This window comes from Anopheles arabiensis, chromosome 2, assembly GCF_016920715.1.
Source record: "Anopheles arabiensis isolate DONGOLA chromosome 2, AaraD3, whole genome shotgun sequence".
Classification (NCBI taxonomy): domain Eukaryota; kingdom Metazoa; phylum Arthropoda; class Insecta; order Diptera; family Culicidae; genus Anopheles; species Anopheles arabiensis.
In genome coordinates, this window is record NC_053517.1 from 63,933,528 (window position 1) to 63,951,125 (window position 17,598).

The following is a 17,598-nucleotide window of genomic DNA, read 5'->3' on the forward strand; positions in this document are numbered from 1 at the left end:
GTCACCCTTTCTGGACATATTTGGGTACAGGAAGTGATTGAGATCTAATGGGGTAGGTAGAGCTCTCCAATTTTAAGCAAATCTTTGAAAGTCAATGAAAACGGTTAAGCTCATCAAACAAAGTGTTCCTTGATTGCTATATAGTTTGTCGGATTGTATCATTCAAATCAAAACAAAATGTTCTAGTAATATTTTATTGTTTCATAAAAAACACATTACCATGCGCACCTTAAACGCATTGCATATAAAATATTTTATATTTGATATCCCTTCCCAAACCATAACTAAACAAAAGTCTCATGAAACTAATCTAACAAAAAAAAAACACAATATAATCTATCAACAGCTACAGAGTTTTGATGATACGGGTTTTATAAAACACGTTGGATAGCTGGGTAATGAGCTAGGCTCGGATGATTTCATTTCATGTAATTATCGAATGCAGTTCTCATAGAGTACGATGCAAAGAGTAGTTAATTGTACCAATATCGTAGAGCGCAATCGGTACGATTAAAACATTGCCACAAAGCACGATTGTGATGATAGTGAAAACTAACTTCTAGAAGGCCATCATGTTTGTATGATCGTAACGCATGTTAATTTAATAACAATTTCATGGCCGTTTTCTTTCCATGTAGTGTTTTGTTGGGATGTATCCTTTCCCTGCATGACCGCAAACCGGTATCAGCATCAATTATAAGGCATATCATTGAGTTTTTTTAGCCGAAACCTTATTCAAGAGTCAAAAGCAAGTCTTCTCCTTCGAGTTTCATGCCGTTGCTGATATCCAGTGTTTTCACAACGCCAGCTCGGGGCGACTGCACCACCATTTCCATCTTCATTGCCGACAGCACAATCAGCGGCTGGCCTTTCTCGACGTGGTCTCCAACCTTTACCTTGATTTCTGTAAAATAGATTCGTGAAAAGTAGATACAAAATATTAGCAAAACGGTCCAACGGTACTGCTTGCTCGTCGAATGAAACTTACCGATCACGGATCCGGGCATTGGGGCACCAACTTCGTTTTTGTTACCCTTGGTAGCCTTTGGATGGATGTGCAACTCCTTGACTGCCTCCTTGTCGCGAATCAGCACCGAACGCAACTGACCGTTCAGTTCGAAAAACACTTCTCGTTCACCGTTGGCAGTTAGATCTTCGGCCATAGCTAGTGTCTTGAAGCCAAGCGTTTTTCCCTTCTCTATGGTTGCCTCAAACTCCTCACCTACCTTCGGTCCGGTAAGAAATACGCGTGTATTTAGTTTATCTACCGGCCCGAATGTATCGCGGAAGTTAAGGAAATCGTTTGTAACTTGAGGGTAGAGGGCTGCCGACATGACATCACGATCTTGCACGTCGGGATGAGATTCCTGTAGCGATTTCTTAAGTGCATCAAAATCAAGTGGAGCCAGTTGAGCACCGGGACGTCCCTCAATGCGTGGCATATCCTTAAGTACGCGAGATCGTAGTGGTTCGGGGAAGCCGCCATGTGGTGTGCCAATAGCACCCTGCAGGAACTCGACCACTGATTTCGGGAAAGAAAGCTCCTCCGCTCGTTCCAGCACCTGGTCGGCCGTTAAGTGGTTTTGTACCATGAATTGGGCCAAATCACCAACGACCTTCGAAGAGGGAGTAACTTTAATGATGTCTCCCAACAACAGGTTGGCCTCACGGTACGCCTTTTTGACGTCTTCAAAGAAATCCCCCAATCCAAGCGAGTAAGCCTGGAATTGCAAATTCGTGTACTGTCCTCCAGGAATTTCATTCATGTACACATCGGCATTGCCCGATTTCATCGTGGTGGTGCATTCGAATGGTGCATATAGCGTACGCGTTTGCTCCCAGTAGGCAGAGTATTCGCTAATATCCGGCAATCCTAAGCCAGTATCGAGACTGGTGCCCTGAAGAGATGCGACAACCGCTCCCATACTCGGCTGCGAAGTCATTCCAGACATGGAGTCGACCGCGACATCAACGACATCGGCACCAGCCTCGGCACATGCTAGCATAGACGCTACGCCCGCTCCAGATGTATCGTGTGTGTGAATGTGAATTGGTACATCTGGGTGTTTTTCGCGAATAGCTGTAATGAGTAAGCTGTAAGACAGTAGCACAAAAAATGTTTAATAATGAAGAAAATCAACGACATGGTTGTATCACTTTCTTCGTACCGTGCGGCTTGCGGTTTTAGCAGTCCAGCCATATCCTTGATGCACAGGACATGAGTCCCTGCTTTGACTAATTCGTCGGCGAGGTTAGTGTAGTATTTAAGATCGTACTTGGTTTTTTTCGGATCACTCACATCTCCAGTGTACGAGATAGCAGCCTCCACTACACCGCCAGCATTACCGGCCGCTTCCATACCGAGGATCAAGTTCGGCAGATAGTTCAACGAGTCAAATACTCGGAAAATATCCATTCCACATTGTACCTGGCGAGGGAAGGAAACGTCCGAATTATGATAATTTCATCCAAATGTTACCTAAAGCTACAAATTTTTCGTTCTAAACGCTCACCGACAGTTCACAGAATTTGTACACCACATTATCGGGATAGTTCGTGTATCCAACGGCGTTTGCACCGCGTAGAAGCATCTGGAAGGGAATGTTTGGAATCTGTTTGCGCATTTCCTCCAACCGTTCCCATGGGCATTCGTGCAGGAAACGGAGTGCGACGTCGAAAGTAGCACCTCCCCAGTTTTCTAGCGAATATAGGTTGTTAAATTTGTGCGCCACAAACGGCGATATCTTCAGCAGGTCGTGCGTTCGTACACGTGTGGCTAGTAGCGATTGATGAGCGTCGCGGAACGTGGTATCCATGAGTAGCAGCTTCTTTTGGCTTCGTACCGCCTTTGCAAAACCTTCAGGGCCTTCCTCCTGCAGAATTTGTTTGAAACCACGCGGTGGCTCTGTAACTGTTTGAACAAAATTACTAACCGCTCCTGATATCGGATATTTTCGAGTTCGTAAATCGTAGATTTAAAATAAGACGAAGAAAGGATGACATGCGATGTAGTGTGTAAATTTGACAATGGAATATGCGTTTTGAATGTAAATGATTAATGTATCAAAATTATTTAAAAAAATAACAATATATGCTGCAAAAACTTGCTTAACATAGTTTAGTTTTGTTCAGATTTTGAAGTTAATATTACATCCAAAAATATTCATTTTTACACATTTATGCACAGGCACGGGTCATGCAAAATTTTAACAAACATTAGTACTAAAACGAAATTAGTGCTAATAATTACCGTTATATTGAAATTCGAGTAAACTTCCTCGAGATGTAGTGTATAAAGCAAACAGTCAAATGCAGGCCATGCAACAGTATGTGTCATTACATGTTACATTACCACTGTTGCCATTATTTTGTATTAGTACACCACACAGCAATTACACGATGGCACCATCACAAGTATTTACCGTACCAAAAATTCTAGGAAGTACTATTCTAGGTTGTGGCCTATCGAGTATCTGTAGCTGTAGTAGCTGCGGATATTTTATTGTGTCGGCAAAACATTACATAATCTGTTATTGGTTAGCAACAACGCTTAGTTATACATTTTTGACGTGAAGTTATACGAAGATTGTTGCAAATAAGGTTTTGAGGGAAATGCTGAAGTGTGTCTCGTGTAATATTGTTGTTCGTGTTCGTGTGTAGAAGGTTATACCCCATTCCATTGTTTTATGTAAGAGTCATTGTGTTGTACCGCCATGTAGTCATGTTAACAGGCAATATGTATCTTATTCAACTACTTTTTTTTACATTAAACGAGCAAGAGAGACAGTCTACCTTTTCTTGTACCCTCTTCCTCCTCGGCCAGTGCTTCCGGTGATAGATCTATGAGGCGAAACACATTTGATATTTCGCGACAGTGCGTCGAGTTCGAGTGTGCGAATTACGCACGTAAAATAACATTAGTATAAGAGGTTGGTTTGGAATTGGGTTTAAAAGCAGCACACCGGTCGTCGTCATAGTGGTGGTAGTTGTTGTCGTCGTGTTGTTAACCCCCATGTTGTTCATTATAATTGCATTGTAATCGTAGTCATTAATCAACACACAGAAAACAATAGCACACGTTTTAACGAGAAATTATCACAAAAAAAGAAAGAAAAAACATAAAAGAAAAACAATTTGTTTGTTGAAGGAAAGTTAAAGGAAAAGTAAACACTATACGTCACACAAAAAACACATAAAAAAGAACAGCAACATAAAACGAGAACAAAACGGCTTTGACAGCTGGTAATAATGATACTAAATGCGTATGCTGCCGTGTCACTTACCTAATGGCAATTGAGGAACGTGCGGTTGAACTTCAGCGGGCTTTAGTTTCGTCGCGAGTGGAGTGGTCGGTCCATTTACCAAAACTTCGCCAAGATAGTTCAGCAGCTTCTGAGCGCGGTTTTTCGATTTGGAAAATCGGAACAGCTGCGGATGCTCATCGATAAAGTAGGTGTCAAGTACTCCATTGAGGAACTTTTGATTCTCAAGCACATTAAGCAGGAATGGTATATTGGTTTTGACACCCCGAATACGGAACTCACGCAGGGCTCGGTTCATTTTTGCCGCGGACGATTGTAGATCCGAGGCGTGCGATATGACTTTGACCAGTAGCGAATCGTAGTACGGAGAAATAATGGCACCAGCGTAAGCTGAGGCGCTGTCCAAACGAATACCCATACCTTCACCGGAACGGAATACCTCCAAACGGCCTGTGTTTGGTTGGAAATCGTTCGCCGGATCTTCCGTTGTAACACGGCACTGAATAGCATATCCTTGCGGTTTGATATTTTCTTGCGTGTAGCCAAGTTCGGGCAGAGTCATACCTTCAGCAACACGGATCTGCGACTGCACCAGATCGATGCCAGTAATTTCCTCAGTAACGGTATGCTCAACTTGTAGTCGAGCATTAACTTCGATAAAGTAAAAGTTTCCAGATTCGTCGCACAAGAACTCGACCGTGCCCGCATTTTCATAGCCCACGTGTCGCGCCAAACGAACGGCATACTCCGTCATTTTGTCCCGCACTTCAATCGGCAGGCGGGGTGCCGGCGCAATTTCAACTACCTTTTGATGGCGTCGCTGCACGGAACAGTCGCGCTCGTACAGATGAACGACATTTCCCGCTTTGTCACCGAGCAGTTGCACCTCAATGTGCCGCGGACGCTCAATGAACTTTTCAATGAACATAGCACCATTTCCGAATGCTGCTTTTGCTTCGGAACTGGCACGCATGAAGTTATCTTCAACTTCATCCATTTTGCGAACGACTCGCATGCCACGGCCGCCACCACCGTACGCAGCCTTAAAAATGACGGGCAAACCATGCTTACGACAGAACTCGACAGCCTCCTCTTTGGTGGTTACTGGTCCATCTGTACCGGGTACAATGGGCACACCAGCCTCGATGGCAGCCTTGCGTGCAGCGACCTTATCTCCCATCTGTTGCACAACTTTCGGCGAAGGGCCAATGAAACGCAATCCTGCATCGATGACAGCTTGCGCAAAGTCAGACCGTTCAGACAAAAATCCATATCTGAAACAAAAGCAGCAAAGCCATTAGGGGACGGTCGAGAAGGATGATTTAAGAAATTATTTGCCAAACAATTACCCAGGATGAACGGCATCAACATCATTTTCCTTGCACACTCGAATGATTTCCGGAATGCTGAGGTATGCTTCAACAGGGGCCAGCCCTTTTCCTACCATGTATGACTCATCTGCTTTTTGACGGTGCATATGCATCTTGTCCTGTTCGGAGTAAACGGCCACGGATCGGATTCCAAGTTCCGTGCAGGCACGAAAGACACGAATGGCAATTTCTCCTCGATTCGCAACCAGCACGGATCGTATGGGTTTGTATTCGACCTGGCTTGCAAAGCCATTTTTACGGATGGTCCACAGGCGAGCCCGATTTGTTCGCCGTAATCCTGCAACAGCGATTTGGGCACTGAATAGCTGCATCTTGACGTTTAACGGTTACTCTTCAGTTGGCGGTGGACGGTGGATTCCAAGGGTTGCTCTTGTGTTTCTACTGCTAATCCTCTAGAAGTTTTAAGAAAAGACAAACAAAACTGTTGAGTACATTTTCAGCATATGTGTGCCTTAAGTGAGATTAAGGCATGAGCTCTAATAGCCCAAAGTTAGACTGTATATAACAAACAGTTCCATCGGCAAATGAAGTGAAAAAGAACTTTTCGAACTGTTATCATTCGAAATTCAATAGAATATCCAACTTTGTTCGAAGTAACACATCTTAAACAAGTGATAAAATGCAAAGTACCGGCTGGTCAGTTTTATATAACTGGAACTGAAACGGTGAATAGAAACAGGAACTAAGTTGCCTTCGCATTGGCATTGCTAGTAGTTCGTTCGGCAAATCGTTGATTTAGGTTCCAAAGTGCAAAATGTGATTTTGTTTTCGTATTCATGTTGTTGATAACCCAGGGCAGGCATAATCAATAGTGGTTTGATTTATAAACAATTTTGCTATTTTGTAACAACCAAATAGCATTTAAACGTGAATGCAGTCAACAGATAAAGGTGTTCATTATTAAAAGCATAGTAATAAAAAACGTGTAAAAAGCATTGGCAGTTGTTACACATATTGTTTGGAAATACCAAAAATAAATGTTGATTAGGCGATTAGCATAGTGGGTATTAAACTGGACTGGCTGCTCTTCATCTATTAGAGCGTGTTTTTAATTCAAACTTCAATGTACACTTCAATGTAAAAAAAGTGCTGACATATTAGATCGTAAATAAAAAAGAGGCCAAACACCGTATGATAAAATCCAGTAATTCCAGTAAAGTTTACATTGCTCCAAATATCCAAATATAACCATATACTAATGAACTAGGAAATATTTTCAATGTGGAACTGGAATTCAAGAGTTTCTCGCACATCTTACACAATTGCGATACTGTCAACACACTACACAAACTGTTTCCAAAGGCCCAAAATCCTTTTGTTGTTAGAATGATAAAAGAAATTGAAATGATTCTCTATCGGCAAAAGTAGACCATTTATTCTGTTTCTTAATCTATAATAGAGGCGAGAGTTTTGATGTTTGGAATTTATTTACAGGGAGTTTTTAGGAGCGGCTATTACTTTTACTGGCACACTTTCTGAACTCGTCCACATGGGAAGTGAAACTTTTGTTTCACATGTTGATTGATAAAGTTGGTTATCACCATGCTGAGTCTTGTGTGACAGGATGTTGATTCGATGGCACTCTTATTGGAACGTCAAAAACTTTACAAATACAAAATATTGGAAATTAACTTTTTTTTGCATATCGAGATAGTCGGCAACAAATCTTTCAGAAAATTATTCTTTGGTCAACTAGAAGCAGTGATTGCGATTCTAGAAAGTGTACCAATTGTCTTAGAAAAAGCATGCAACCCTGCCCGTCCTACACGTCATATCATTCAGTTCGAGTCTACGATTGGTGATAACGATTGCTAGCCGTTACTTTCATAAATAAATAGCACTAATACCTTGGAAATATCAGTTGAAATTGATTAGTTATGATTAAACCCGTCGGCCAATTCAGAGTCACACGGCGGCGACAGTAGGCAGCAACAGCAGAATTGATTGAAAGCATAGCAAAATACGTTGAAATCAGAATAGAAGGGCAAAAAAAAAGCGTAAGACGATTACGGGTCTCAATCGTTATCAATAACTAACACACATTGTACAGTTCTCGCATGGCGGTGATCTATGAGTGCCAAAGGAAAATGTGTTTAAACCTATTCGACTCGTGTGTGGTTATGCTGCCTGCCACTCTCCGGTTATTGCTGTGCTGCCACCAGTGGCTCATAACCTTCATTTGCCCGATAATATTGATCATAGCTTCAAAAGTTTATTGGAGTTTTATTATATTTTATTTTTATTTGCATGACAGTGTGCGATCTTTGGCAATTTGATAAGATGAAATTCGCCAGAATCGAACTATCAGATGAATTTGTTTCTATATCGGCATTGAGTCCGTTGTGTCGGTAATAACAAACATGAACAAAATTGTATTAACATTGTATTTTGACTCAATACCTATTATTTGAAATCCACTTGTACATTAAAAAAAGACGTTTAAGACCATAAAAACCTTGCTTGATAATTCATAGTTTGGTCACATTCTCCTATTAAGTCCATCGTTACGCTGGTCCACTAAAGACCGCGTGTTACCTGCACGGTACACAGAACAAATCACATCACCATCTACACACACAAAAAAAAACCTTGTTATTAGCTTTATTTCGCGACGTGGACATTGAACTCTTTTGTGGTGGTAGTAGTAGTAACGTAAAATCTTAAGAAAAAAACCTTTCATTTGACAACCTTTAGATCGAAGGTCATCGCGTGCGGCAAACATATGGTAAAGTAATGGGCGGAAAAATAAACAAACTAACACATGAAAAGCTAAAACCGTTCAATGCAAGTGTTCAAATAATGTACGCTAGCTGAAGTGTAATACTGATGCGTCTGAGCGCTACGTTATTACATCGTGCGTATTATCAGGCCCCAGATGTTTACACGCATCACATCGAAACGCGTATCGCTTGGCGTACGAACAGGGGGCAAGATTATTGTGCACCTTTCAGCACGACATTGAAACGGGGAAGAATTGGGGTCAACTGGTTTCTTTAGCTTTAGTGTAAGCTTGTCCAACGTCGTCGGTATGGACTGGTGCCACGCATCGTGCGATGATGAAGCACAGAAAAATCTCTTACCGACCCTTTTGATGGTCGTACGATTTCCACTGCACCCATCGTTAACACTAACACTAACAGTAACTTTTCTCCCGTCCGTATCTCGTGTGTCCGTACAAGCCATGACGCGGTGCTAGTTCGATCGGCGGCCCGGTGCCGAATAAAACGCGGATGGCTTAATGTCTATTACGCAACATATTAGAAAACAATCTTATGTCTGAATTGACAGTGTAGATGTTGGGCAAACCAATAACGCGAAATGCAACAAGTAATAGCATTGGACAAGACAACAGCTAACAACGTAGTAGCTGTAACACGTTACACCGGCATGTCAACTACAATGTTATTGTTTGGGCAGAAGAAAACCAAAAACACGCCTTGATGTTTCGTTCCCAAATCGAATCGATCCACTTATACATTCTTGGGACAACTGTTTGCACAAAGGTCGCGATTAACTAGGCAACAGATTTACCATAAGCAACAGCACGATGCGGTGAAAACCTCAAACAGCCCCGACGAGGCACAACACTGATGTAGATTACTATGGATGCGGACGATTCCGAACACCGTATCCACCGTTACCGTCCCATGAACTGAACGTGAAACTGAACGCATCGGGCCCATATGTCCGCATGGCAGCTGATTTCATGGCATGCGTACTGTTGTGTTTGTGTGTTATGTCTATCGCAGCACGTTGGACTTTTGTTGCTGTAAAAGTCCAAAATGCTATACGTGAGACGTTAATATGTTGAATATAATATGTATTTTTTATGTTAGTAGGTATGGTACTTCTATATCCCCATACCTATTGTGTGCCGAAAAAGTGGTCGAAAAAGTGTCAAAATGTTTTAAATAAATGTGAGCTGGTAATTACCACAACAGATTATACTTGCTGTTTCTCAAACATTTTAACTTATTTTTTTTTAAAAATGATGGTAAACGTTACATTCATAATTTTGGGTAAGGGATGGTAAGGGATAAATTGGTTGGAAGCCGTTTACAATTTATAGTCGGAAGAGAATTTGTACAATTGTAAAGCAACATTCTTAAATCCGAGATATCGTTAAACAATCTTTTTCGCCAGTTTTACTCCAAATGTCCCACTATGCACAGGGGTATTAAACACTCTGTATACGTTTTAATTTGAGGTTAATTAAATTTTGTAACATAAAACCGGGTTTTTTTTACACATTACTTGAACAAAATAAAACCAAAATAATGTTGTGCATTCTCATGTTACTTTGAAATAACTTTATTTTTCCGATCGCTAGGGCTGTGTCTTGTTATTTAGTGTATCAATCTACGCGCTTACCCTTGCTAGTAGAGGTGTGTAACTCTAGGCAATAGTAATTCTTTAAATCTGTATTTTGAGCGTTGAGGTTCATGGATGATTTTATCTTTTTTATGCATATAGTAGAGCACAGAACAAATATACATACACAATGATTTTTAATCTGTAGAGTATCCACAATCTCTAAAGGTGCATATCTAAATATTTTCCCCCATTGCTGCCTCATCATTGCATTTTACTACGTAAGCGGTTTGATTCAATTTTGAAATTATCCACATCACAGTTGTGTTATGCTGTATCACCTTGATATTGGACATTGAGTGTAAATTCGCGTTCTTTTTCGTATCTCGTCGAAACGATTCCTAAAAGCTAGGTAACGGTTGACCGCTCGGTCCGTGAAGATTATATCTTCACATAGCTCATGATTGGAACCACGAATCACACATCATTGAAGGTTTAGATGACTGATTTTTTACGAAAGTTTCATGAAGCACAGCACTATTGTTGTTAGAGTTGGTCGTAGGGGAAGGTAGGTAAAGACGGACACCTTAAGGAAAATGTTAAAAATCCTGGAAAAATATTAATACAATGACCATGAAAATGTGCAAACATTATCTTAAACTTGGATTTTATCAGAAAATGTGATGAAACTTTTAAGTATCTATCGCTTTTCATGTTTTTTTTTCATGAAATAAGTACTTGTTTTTTCGTACAGTTTTGAAATGTTCGGGTAAGACGGACTTCACCTGATATGGGAAAGATGGACACCATCAAGGCTAAGATGGAGACCTGTAGAAAACGTTGGAAGTTGAAGAGGTTTACAATATTTTAACCGATCCCATTGATTTCCACATCCTGGCACATACCAATTCTTGGTCAAATGCAACGGCGGTTCATTCAGCCGTTAATTGTAAGCGCCACTTCTAACATCTCGAATAATGCAGAATCTAAAGCACTATTGAAATATCGGACACTAACAGCTGACATTGCACCAGCTTACAGAAAAAACAGTCTAAAACATCTCTTTAGGAAATTACTCTTATTAATTACTTTTTGAAGTGCCTCACCAGCGCCGAGCGAGGAATAGGAATAGAAAATAAAAATAAAATAAAAATATATTCATCACTAATTGATATAAGAAGTAACATAAATCAACATATTCGGGGTCCATCTTTCCCTACGACAGAGAGCCTGTCTTTAGTGTTAGGATTCATAAACCGCCCGGAAAAAATGTTTTATTTTATTTTTTCATATTCTTTCGCCAGTTTTTTTTCTGAATAACTCATTAATGTAATAAAACTTCCGAAAATGTAAATAATGCAAGTTACGGAGCTTAAGCTCCGCAGAAGTCAAATTAGATAGACAAGGGTGCGCACGATTGCAAATTGTTTTTGATAGTGAATTTAACCAATTTTGGATACACTGTGCCAAAAATATTCTCAAAATATTCTATTTGGTTTTTTCCTTTCAGTTAGGTTGCTGCATTGCTGAATTATTCTAAAATTACCTTTTTCATGCATTTATGAGAAGTGTCAATCTTACCCGCAGTGACCGTCTTTACCTTCCTTCCCGTGCCACGCATTCAGATCATTGCAGTCAGTATTTCTCACGGGTGCTATCGCCATGAACTATGGCTGGTGGGACTAATTTGGTAAAACTTAGAACAACTAAAATTATCGAAAGCGTGGTGTATTGATCTGTATGGAAGTACTTACTGCAAAAGAAAAATGCACCAATCAGATAATATAGTAGACCCCTCACGTTTACCTTTGAATATGATTTTGCCATAAAATTGGTGATTGTAACTCTAGTTAATAAGAACATGTTGCAATAACAGATATGTTGCACTTATTATTTTCATATATGTTGAGAAAAAATAAAACAAAACTCAATCCATTTCTAATTGCAAACCTTGCACAGCTTATGTGTACTTAAGATGTGATTTGTGAATTCCAAGGTATTTAATAATTTAAAATAAATAATATTCATGTGGATAACTAAAACCAAACAGCACGTTATACTCTGTAATTACAGGACATCTCCACTGCAATGATATCTCTAAACAAGATCATTTTGTAAAAAATACGGCCGAAGCCGCAATAATGTTAATTTACAAAGAACAAAAAATCAAAATTTATAGCCATGTATAATACTCAATTGAACAAACCTCTCGTACGGTGTATACGGTGTAGTGAAGCAAAATGTATTCAGTGTTGTTCAATAATGTTCTAATAGATGTTCCATACAGATCGTGACGCAACAAGTAGTAGTAATAGTCTTCTATAATACAGGTAAGTTATTTAATCCAAAGTATACCTGCTTAAATAAATATAGTATAAATATAAATAAAGTATAAATATAGATGAAGTTTTTCGAATTCCCGCAAATTATACGAGATTGATTCAATGTCAATGTTGCGCTTGAGCTGTATGCCATTGTGTTAAAAGCAAACATAAATGGTTAATAAGTCTATGAAAACTATGGTTAGCATGAACAAACACACACAATGTTAGAATTTATATTGTTTCCCACAGCAAATTGTATTGCCAATGTCATGGTTTTATCTGAAATGACCTAACCAAAAAGGTATGAACAATTCACACGCTCGATTTGAGCACAGTGAGCTGTCTGCTGGATCAAATTAATAATAACAATTATTGTTACTACTTCGTTTGTAGCTAACGATATAAATTACAACAACCAAAATGATTTTTTTTAATATCTATATAAAAGGTCTTATCGTATCTTTACTACAGATTATGCTATTGTGTTTCAATATGATGTTACAAATGCTACAATTTACAATGTTTTCCTTTAATATGGTTAACTTGTCAAACCGCAATTGCTTCTCGATTGCTGCAAATGCAAACACTCATGCTATCATCATTATTCTTGACTACATTGAACGCTCTTTCACGACGAATGAGTTTGAAGCATAAGTTCTTAATGTAGTTCCATGCTTGACGTGTGTTTTATCAAATCGGAACGTTTTGCAGGAGTTGTGGTATATTTTATAGCAGCAGCCTTAAAGCTTATGCTAAGAGCAGCCGAAACGAAACTTTACTGTTGCGAACGAACGCCGGTAGACGGGATGAAGGCACAATAAAATGTGATAATAAGAGTAAATGAATGAGTGAGTGCGTGAGCTCGCATGGGAAAAAGAGGAAGAGGCACAATTCCATCTGATCTACTGCTTCCAGACCGGCTAGCGGCCAGCCAGCCAAGTCAGCTAGCCAGCCAGCCATGCAAGATATGGAAGATGGAGCAGATCGTTGAAAACGGTGCGTAAAATGGATAACGAAAAAACACTTAAAAGCTCCGCAAAATGTTAGCACGGTGAAGAAAAAGAACGAGACACCGTAAAAGAAAGAAAGAAAGAAAAAACACACAGCCGTGGTAACAAAAAGGCCTCCAAATCAGTGAAACGTAGCTTATTTCATTGGCAGCTTGTTTACCGCAAAGATAGCACGTGCTGCGTTGATGCTGTCGGAATACAGTTTTTGGCCAGGTGCTTAGATTTGAAGATCGGTCGAGCACGGTGCAAAAGGATCATCGTCTGCAACAGAGTGTGATGACGCCAAACCCGGAAAACTCACGTGTACACTGCCCTTAGTTTTCTTAACGGACCGATTCACAGGTTGCACAGCTCTTGGATGTTTTCCGGATCGAGTGTTTCAAACATTGTGCGTCCTATTTACGAATTCACCGACAATGCAATTTATAAAGTGAGTATCGAAAAAAGTGATCGACATTGAACGTGTGCGACATGTTAGTGTGTTAGGCACAAATACGCAGTTGCCGTGATAAATTTTAAAGTATAAAATCTCAAAGATGTTGTTCAACAAGATGATAGCTAGCATATATTTACTTGGAGGCCAATAAAGGAAACGTAGATAAATACATTTTAATAAATGAATGTAACAAACCATCGTCCACACGGGGCATGCAGAAAGAGATTGAAAGATCATTGACTGACCATGTACCACGATGCGGGGCATAAAGTACTATTTCTTCCCATTTTGTTGCATTCGATCGTTTATTCATGTATGCTGCGTGCTTGCTGATTTTTAATGATTCTTTGTTGGTTTCTGGTTCTGTAAGTATCTTATTTTGTGCTATTCGCTTGAGCCAGACTTGTTCAGTGTATTGGACGGGTAATAGGTATGGGGTGCGAAATCCAAACCGATTTAAGGTAGCGTAAATAAGTTATGAGATAGCTTATCAAATTTCCCAAGGACTCAATAGACAATGAGAGTGTGTTAATCATATTTGATAAGTTTTGCGGAAGTCATTTGCTCTGGATTACCAACTGCGTTGAACTGTACCAAAAGTGTCGGATGACCTTTCTTGTGCGCCTATGCGATGCACTATTATGATGTGCGTCGTATAGCAACATGAAGCACACATTTGGATCGAGCTGATAACCAATGGTGTACATTTGCCAATGGTTTGTTTGTCCATATTTTTGGGAAAAAATTGATTGTAAATATTTACCCGTACGATCCTTTCACGATCCCATTTTATGTTTGTTTTGTGTAGGCGTTTCGGTATTTTGCATCGTAGTATGATTTGCATGCACATTGACACATTAGCAACTTAGCGATATAGGATATTTTCACACTTACATAAAAAGTGCAGTTGTTTGATTGTTTATTTGTTCAGATGGCTCATATGTTAGGTTGAATGGAACTTGTCATTTATTGGATATGATAGATATTAGGCGCTGAATTTATATTTTTCAATTGGCGCATTCGTTGGTTTATCAGTACATCACAACTAGCCAAGCCATTAGAGGCCTACCATGGCCAGATTTTCGTAAAATAGATAATTACTGTGTAGACAAAACATACAATCACGTGATTAACACGTAATGTACATAAAAAATACTACCTAATTATAGTACAACATTTTCACCCATTTTTGTATTTCTAGCGGCCTGATGAATGTATGGATGTATATGTACCTTTTGGGTCTGTTTCATCAAATCAGGGGACAATTCAAGATTGTCAGCTTTGACAATGCTAATGTAACGCATCCATCCAATGGAACTGGAAACGTCAACTTTGTCCAGATCAAACCAATAGTAGCTCGAAGCAGCAATGAATCCGCCGGTTTGTCTTCAAAATCAATGAATGAATCGTCAAGGATGCTTCATCAGGACAGTGTGCCAACGAACACTATCGAAAATAGATTTATAAAACTCTCCATCGTCAATTTGACTGCTGCTGGTGATAAAACTCGCGAGCGTAAAATTCAACAAACGGTTTCGAATCAGCGCAATATAAACGATGTCTCCTTCGAGAGCCGGAACAAAACTCAAAAACCTGTGACAAGTACAAAATTTGTCACTGTTGTCGGTTACGCAAAAAAGAGTAAAATACGCTCCACCACGCGAGCGGAACTAGACCAGAAAGCAAAGAAATCATCTACGTCCCTAGTTGCTACAGAAGCTTCTTCCAGTAGGATACGGCGGAACAAATATAGGAATTACAAATCACGCTGCCGTTGTGATCGTATATGGAACTGTGTTAGAATACAAATATCTGTTGCACGTTGCGCACCTGATTTTTTCATGTGCTGTTTTTAAACGTGTTGTGACAATAATAATAACAATAATAAAGAAACTATGTTTGAAACAATAACGCAATTTCAGCTCAAATTGAGATAATTTTGCTTTTTTAAATATAACCAACATTAGGACGGTCTGGTGGTACAGTCGTCAACTCGTACGACATGCCCAATGCCCGTCATGGGTTCAAGCCCCAAATGAACCGTCCCCCATATGTAGGACTGACTATCATGCTATGGTAATTAATAAGTTACTGAATGCCAAACCCATTAAATGTCAGGTATATCGCACATTGATTCGCCCGGTGGTCCTCTACGGACACGAATCCTGGACCATCCGAGCGGAAGATGCAAACGCTCTGGGCGTGTTTGAGCGACGCATCCTCCGGACCATCTTTGGCGGTGTGTTCGAGCATGGAGCATGGAGGAGAAGGATGAACCATGAGCTTGCAGAGCTGTACGGTGAACTGAGCATCCTGACAGTGGCGAAGGCTGGGGCATGTCATGAGGATACTGGGCTAATGCCCCACCAAGAAGGTGTTCGACAGCGATCCCCAGTTCGGAATAAGGCGCAGGGGAGCACAGCGAACTCGATGGCTGGATCAGGTGAAGCGAAACCTGTCGGAAATGCCTAGTGGTACAGGCAGGCCTTGACCAACAACGGTTGTTGAGCCGAAGAAGAAAAAAATAACCAACTACAGTATACGCTCGCTAATCCGCACGCTCGATAACCCGCACCTCGATAATCCGCACTTTTGACAATCAAATAAATTCATGAGGTGAACAGTGTTCGGTCAAAAGTAGTAAACTATGATTAAAAAGATTAATATATTTCATTTTTTTAAATCATAGGCTTTCTTTGTTAGCCGGTCTCGTAGTACAGTCGTCAACTCGTACGACGTAACAACATGCCCGTCATGGGTTCAATCCCCAAATGGACTGTGCCGCCATACTGACTGACTATCGTGCTATGGGGGGAAATCAATTAGTCACTGAAAGCCAAGCCCACAAGTGGTACAGGCAGGCCTTTACCGACAACGGTTGGGGAAGAAGCTTTCTTTGTACAATATGAAAATGTATGTAATGTATAAACATTGCTTCTAGACGATCAACTTTTGCCGCAGTATTGACAAATATGTTAAGCCAAAGTAAGAAGTAGAATTTGAACATTTGTACATAACGCAATCAACCCAAATAACCATGAGACCGAAAACGCCACCAATTTCCATGTTGACTAAACCATCGCAACCTACGAAACAAAGCCAAAAACTGTCAGTTTGGTGGGTTAACAGTAGAGTTGGCAACCAGATTTACACACGTAAGTTGGCAACCGGCATACCCGGGTATTCCCCTACCAGCATTAAACGGCTTTGAAGGCATTCAGAAGGCATTTAAGGCCTTAGTCGCCTTAGAAGGCGAATAAAGATTTCAACCGAAACTTTCACGGCTGTAACGGGTTCTCTTTGAAATTTTTCAACATTTTGATTCAACGAGAACAGATAGCTTGCCACCATCTTAGCTTGTTTATATACTGGTTTTGCACCCTCACTAATGTAACTGCCAACTAGAGTAGTGACAACTCTTTTGGTTCCGAACCGAGAAAGCGTGTGTTCAAATCCTAATTTTTATTATCTTTTTCTGTTTTTATTTCTTTTTAAATTAATATTTTCTTGCTATAATTAGAACAAACCAAATTTATGTGAAGCGAAATTTAAAAACACCTTTTTAAAAAAACATAATAATGACTATGTTTACCCTTCATAATCAGGATGGGAGAAATATGTATCTCATTTCTCCTTTTACTAGAGTTATCGAAATAAGTTTGATATATTAATACCTTTCAACGGGTTGGTCTTCAACAACCGAATAATGCAGACCATCTTTAATAAAGTGAAATAGATCAGAGCTTAACGCAAGAGAACATAACACGTAAATCGTGCTATCGAATCGCACGCTCATATCTGGGAACACTACAACAGTGCAGTGCTGAAGACGCTTGCAAGGTTTTCTTTTGACAGTTGCAATTT

At 40.0% G+C, this 17,598-nt stretch overlaps 2 protein-coding genes across 3 annotated transcripts; one reads left to right on the plus strand and one right to left on the minus strand.

Moving 5' to 3' along the window:
* Window positions 1-180: 180 nt before the first annotated feature.
* On the minus strand, window positions 181-9,322 carry LOC120908892 (pyruvate carboxylase, mitochondrial). 2 transcript variants are annotated; one of them, XM_040320379.1, is made up of 8 exons: window positions 9,185-9,322; window positions 5,612-6,045; window positions 4,284-5,536; window positions 3,793-3,840; window positions 2,514-2,911; window positions 2,169-2,428; window positions 989-2,094; window positions 181-904 (listed from the first exon to the last, which is right to left on the minus strand). In XM_040320379.1, exons 2-8 carry the CDS (start codon window positions 5,962-5,964, stop codon window positions 732-734), a joined length of 3,591 nt encoding a protein of 1,196 aa, XP_040176313.1. In that variant the 5' UTR covers window positions 5,965-6,045; window positions 9,185-9,322; the 3' UTR covers window positions 181-731. The 2 variants fall into 2 exon arrangements, with proteins under 2 accessions (XP_040176313.1, XP_040176314.1); XM_040320380.1 differs by lacking the exon at window positions 3,793-3,840.
* Window positions 9,323-13,286: 3,964 nt separating this feature from the next.
* Window positions 13,287-15,645, plus strand: LOC120894365. The gene is made up of 2 exons (XM_040296895.1): window positions 13,287-13,728; window positions 14,936-15,645. The coding sequence occupies exons 1-2, from the start codon at window positions 13,715-13,717 to the stop codon at window positions 15,588-15,590; spliced, it is 669 nt and encodes a 222-aa protein (XP_040152829.1). The 5' UTR covers window positions 13,287-13,714; the 3' UTR covers window positions 15,591-15,645.
* The last annotated feature ends 1,953 nt before the right edge of the window (window positions 15,646-17,598 follow it).